This window comes from Bemisia tabaci, chromosome 8 (assembly GCF_918797505.1).
Source record: "Bemisia tabaci chromosome 8, PGI_BMITA_v3".
NCBI classification, from domain to species: Eukaryota; Metazoa; Arthropoda; class Insecta; order Hemiptera; family Aleyrodidae; genus Bemisia; species Bemisia tabaci.
In genome coordinates, this window is record NC_092800.1 from 39,882,078 (window position 1) to 39,888,181 (window position 6,104).

The 6,104-nt window shown below is 40.3% G+C and overlaps 1 protein-coding gene across 1 annotated transcript; it reads right to left on the bottom strand.

The window, feature by feature from the left end:
* Positions 1–2,815: 2,815 nt before the first annotated feature.
* LOC109037133 (folate receptor gamma) lies at positions 2,816–3,655 on the bottom strand. Its single transcript, XM_072303590.1, has one exon. The coding sequence runs from the start codon at positions 3,653–3,655 to the stop codon at positions 2,816–2,818; it is 840 nt and encodes a 279-aa protein (XP_072159691.1).
* Between the last annotated feature and the right edge of the window lie 2,449 nt (positions 3,656–6,104).

A 6,104-nucleotide genomic window follows, 5' to 3' on the forward strand; every position in this document is an offset into this window, starting at 1 on the left:
TGACAACATTCCTTGAAGTTTTTGCAGATTTTTTTTCGCACAGAGAAGAAAAATCTCGGCAGTTTTGAAGAATTGCCGTTGAGTAGTTTTCCGTTTAAAAAATAAAGTATGACTAAGAGTCTGCGATGTCGAAAACCGAGTTATGTGATTGCCAACCTACGCCGTCGACGTAAAAAATTAAAAGATTGGATTATAGTTTTCAATATGGAATTACTTTTCATGGCTCATTTATACAAGAACATATTTGCGTACAGAAAGTAATGTCCTATCCGTTGTTTTTAAATTGAAGCAGGAATAATAGTTCTTTTTTGCAAAATGTAGTCAAAATGTGACTATATGGGGGGTGGGGGTTCGGAAGCCCTCGTCAACAGCAACTGAACTTTTTTTTTATTGTTTTCCCACGATATTTTAAGATGTATAATAGTCAAATCATTCTGATTATCAACTTAAGGTGAATTTTGTACGCTGTCGTCAATTTAACTAATCAGCCAGTCTACCAGTGATATAGTTGTTCTGCATACGATAATCCGCAAAATTCTGAGGGTACGCTATGTCCGGAACCAAGTCTATCTCTGATGGAAGGAGGCTTAAGTTCCATTCAGTCTTTTCTCTTTTGTTGAGATTTCATGGGTCACTCTGATTTTTCAGCCCTCCTTTCCTCATGTCAGGTTCTCTTATCCCCTCCCATCCTTTTAAAGGGTGTTTCAGGTCCCTCTCCCCCTTAAGTGTATGACGTCATTCATGGACGACCCCTTAATGTAGGATTTCATTACCGGAAATTCATAGACCTTTATTGAGTACTTTCGGTAAAAGGAGGTCGGAAGTTTAACTCGTGAAAAAAAGAACTGACAGAATATTTATTTTTAGAAAAAATAAATGTTTATATGAAGTTTCAATATGAAATTACACCTGATACACTGTAAATCCCTTATAATCATCAATGCGTATGTAAATTGGAGTAAATGGAATGGAATGTAAAATGGAGTTTCAATATGAAATTACACCTGATACACTGTAAATCCCTTATAATCATCAATGCGTATGTAAATTGGACGTCTTTAAATCAAGCTTTTTTTTCTTTTCATTTTAGTACAAGTGCGTTCGATTGTATGCTCAGCTCAAACCGAAGCCAAAATTTATATGAAAACAAAATTGTCCAAAAAAAACTAGGGAAGTGAGAAAGTAAAATATGATACAGTAGAAACTATCCCTTATTCGACACAATTCTCTCACCAATTTTTTTCGCAATTCAACATGATATTTTAATGTTCTTACGGCGTTTTCCATAGCCATAGAGTACATAGAGTCGCAATGTAAATGGGAAAGCTGACGCTGCTTTTAATCATTTTCCAGATCCCGAAATCTGAGACTCCCGTGTCACGCCGGGTTACTTTTTCGATACATAATCGATTGTTATCGATACACGGGGACGTGGCACGTGGCCATCCAATGTAAACTAAGAGGATAGGAATTATTGCGTTTGCTACGTCACCATTTTGGATCGACAATGTATCGAAAAAGTGACAGAAGCTCGGCGCACACCGGGCTCGGAACTCGTCGACCAAAGCATGGCGCCAGCTCTCCCGTTTACATTGCGACTCATTGTACTCTACTTCCATACCACAACAGCAATACCGTGCTAATGCCGCAATCAGACGCTGAATGTAGCACCTGAATGTGGAAGTCAACAGTCATCGCCCAACGGCTGAAATTTAGCAAATTCGAGTTATTTTCATCCAGATGTGTATCAAATCTACTCGAATAGTTCAGACAAATTCAAAATTGGTCCGATGGTTGCTGAGAATCGTTGCTGAATTTTGCGCGTCACGCGCAAAATTTAGGCATCGGGCCGATGACTTCCACATTCAAGCCACACTCAGCTCCCACATTCAGCGGGTGATTGCGGTGTATAGAAGAACACCGTATAAACCTTCAGGCGCTGCCAAATATCCTTTGATAAAATACGAATTTCCTGGTAAATATATGTATATTTTTCTTCCAATTTTTCGTATTATTTTGTTCGCAATTCCACCTGAAGTTCCTGAAAATGTCAAGGAAAAATATTCATAACTTGCCTCAAAAACAAACATTTTATCGAAGGAAATTTGGCAACTCTCGAATGCTCATACGACGTTTTTCCTTAGCACGGCAGAATACTGCCGTGATAGCGAAGAGAGCAGCAAGTGCAAAAATGAAGTTTTGAGAAAATGGGCCTAGAAGCATCTGAGTGGAACATTTTATTGAAAGAAGCCTCCGTTCTTTGTCAAATCGCAACCAATCATTCGATAGACTCTTAGAAATTATTTGGGGGATTAATACTCGACCCGATTTTATTTTAAAGTACATGAAAAAGGTAAAATTCAGTTTCGTTTTAGGTTAGTATTTGGCAAGACAGCAGTATACGTGCTATCATTCTGCGTGCTTTTGTGGTAGCGTGTTGGACACACAACAAACACATTTTCAGGTCAGAAATTGGCAGATGAGGGCGGCATTTCTCTTGAAAGCACTGTTTTCATTGGCTCTCATGCACCTATGGCTGTTTTGAAAAAAAAACTATGTCATTTTGTGTGCACTTACGGCTTTTTCATACGTCTCGTTTTCATTAAATTAGGATGAATTTTGCTGTTTTAGCTGTCTCAGTGATTTCATCTAAAAGAGTTTAGACGAATTTTGAAGAAAACTCGATTTCTCGAAAATTTTGCACCTATGGCTCTCTTCGCTATCACGGCAGAATAGTGTCCTCAGTCATTTGAAATCAAAATATGAATAGGGCTCCATAAAAAATAACTGAAGACGCTCATGAATGATTGGAGACTCACCGTTGATGTTGGGACTGAAAATATAAAAACAGCAAGGCTAAAATAAAACTGCAGATGAGGGAAGCAGACCCATTACTTTTCGTCGAACCGTTGGCTTTGTACACATAATACCACGCCACTCGGTCGTTCGGGTTGTCCATCGAGTTGTTGAAAGACATCCGCATGCACGGCTGATCGTTAGGCGTCACCTTCCACGAGTGATCCCAAACCTTCTGACAGAAGTTCGTCGCGTTCCCATAGACCTCATGGAAGGTCCGGCACTTGGAGCCCTCCCTGCAATAGTTAACCCCATTCTTATAGTCGAATATCTGCCCCCAATTGGCTCCGCAAGTGTAGTCGTTCCTGCAGGCATCGAACCAAGAGTCGCAGTCGCTTCTACACAGAGGCACCCCGAAGAACCGCTCCTGGTACTTCCGTCCTCTGGTCTCCTTGACGACCCAAAACCCGACGTTCGGCGAGCACTCGTAGAAACACACGTCTATCAGGAAATGCACTCTGCAGAGATCCGACATGTTCTTCACGTGTCCGCAGTGGTCCCAATTGAAGCGATACGAGTTCTGGTGGTGAGCGTTGTACGTGGTTTTCTGATGGCAGCAAGCTCGATTCACCCACGGAGAACACTCGCCGTACAAACCCGGCTCCGGGCCTGGCAGCTTTTTGTGATATTTGCCATCGATGCAGTAGTTGAGCACTTCAGGGGCGTAGGCTGTCTTCGAGGAAATCAACGGTAAGCATGCTAGCAGAACGATTATCACAGCTGTGAATCCGAGACTGACCTGTATGAACCATCGAGGGAGTCTGTTTCTCGAATGAGACGCGTGGTCACCGTCAGGCATCACTGAGTGGAAATAACACGGCACAAAGGGTTAAAAAACGGAGGGACGGCTGTAAAAATGTAGAAAATTGCGAGTTAATCACAATACAGTCAAGCGTTAACCGTTGACTGGCGTAGCTTTGATTATGGAAGCGGCTGATACAAGGTCAGAGTCAGTGGCGTGGCGTGCGTTGTGATAAATCGATTGATCTGTCATTTAAACCTATGGAAAAGGATCGATGAACAGGGTGCTCGCAACGAACACCTTAATAATCGATTCTTTACCACGGATTCCAATGGGGAAATATCGATAATCGATCATTCACTCCTCGCCACTGGTCAGAGTAGTCGAGAGGTCAATGATAACGCTTCGCGTGTCGTTTAGAATATCTTTTCGTTGGGCTGATAACGCCTCAGTTCGACCGAATCGGAATAATCTCCGAGACACTTTTCAATAAAGTCTTGCGACGCACAGGGGGCTGATTATTGGAATAGATTGACAGAGCGATAGACAAAAGAGACAAAGGGAAAATGGAACGAACATGTTCTGCCGTGCTAAGGAAAACGCCGGACTCGACTCTGACCGCCCGAGTCCCGCAGTGGCGTGGCGTACTTTGCGATGTATCGATTGATCTGCCATTTAAACCCATGAGAAAGGATCGATTATCAGGGTGTTCGCATCGAACTCCTAATAATCGATTCTTTACTATAGCTTTAAATGGAAAAGTATCGATAATCGATCATTCACGTCTCGCCACTGGAGCCCCGCGGCTCACAGGCGCACATCGCCTCAGTGTCAGCATTTCTCGCCTCGAGTCATAGCTCATCCCTACGTTGCCAACTTTCCATAAAAAACGACGGTTTTTAATGGGGGCTCGGTTCGTTTCCGCACAAAACACCGTATGAACATTCGAGAGTTGCCAAATTTCCTCCGATGAAATGTTCATTTTGAAGGGAAATCATGCATACTTTCCCTTCAAATTTTCAGAGGACATCGACATGATCACGAAAAAAAGTGTCTGAAAATTCGAAAGGGTAATATTCACGAGCTTTCTTGAAAAGTTGTTTTGAACGTGGGAAATTTGGCAACTGACGGAGGTTCATTCGACGTTTTTCCTTAGCACGGCAGTTATAGTGATGACCCATTTCAACATGCAGGATAGGTCTATTTTTCCTTCGTCTTCTTTTTTTTACCGCTTTGTCTATCAATTGTAATATTCGGCCCGAACAGGAGCAAGTCGATGGGAGAGATTGGACATGGATTTTGAAAGTAAAATTACCAACTTTGTTGTTTATTTTGTCACATTGAACATTTTAAGGGGTTCGTTTTGAAAGAAACTTTACGAGAGAAATAACGAGGCCACTTTTGAACTTCTGCCCATTGTATTAACGAAGGTGAAAGCTGTGAAAGTGTTTACATCATGTCTGACCTTCTCCATTAATTCTCCCCACTGTGCGACTCTATTGAGATTGCGTAATTTTATTTTTTTTGTTTTTTTACTTTTTATTTAACAAGTTAAATCATTGTGAAAGTACTTAATAATATTACACTGTAATAAAGTAAATTGTAGACTTATCTAATGATTAATACTGAATGAACTGTTCGGAACTTGTTGTCAGCCTTCTGCTGACACACCGGAACCGCCTTCTGGCATTGCATTGGTGGATTTGTTGAATTCTTGGATCTTTCTTTTCAATATTGTCGTTATCAGCCTCTCTATGATTTTCCAGTTCTCTTTACTTTCTATCATAATTTCAGTAATATTTTCTCTTGTAATTTCTTTTTCTAGCGTAACTTTATTGTAATTTGAAATGTGGAGAATTTGCACGCACCGTTATTAATCTTGGGGTGCAATTCGGAATGAATTTTATTCCAGAACGTATACGCAACTGCCAAAAATGATGTCGAAAAAATGCCCAAAAAAAAAAAAAAAAAAAAAAAAAAAAAAAAAAAAAAAAAGCGAGACGAACTGCCCTCTACGGATTTTCCCTACGTGAGGGCGTCAATTCCTTTAAAACAATTTTCTCTGCGATACGAAGCCGGAGCAAACGTTCGAAAACTATTGAATTATACCCAAGAAAAAGTGTACAAAATTTTTTGTTTATTCAGGTTAAGTTTTCTCGTGTCTTTATTAATTATCTGAAGTTCTTTATATCTTAAAGCTTCAATTTCCAATATGAATTTCCTAACTTTTTCACCATTTTCCTTATAAAACAAAATCAATTTACGTATGTACTTTTTACCCTTGTGTTTAGCGCTTGTTTCATTTGTGCGTCAGCTTTGATACAATGGCGGATTGTTTACGTTCATTTTATAGTTGAGCATTTTCCAATTTTTTCCTTTAAATCTCTTCGAAAAAGTCCCAAAATGACTTAGCACTCTTTAAATAAGTAATTCACCCCTTCAACTTAACATTGATGGTACTTTGGATGGTTCCACCTTTTGCAGTGAGAGAAACTGAATTGCCGAG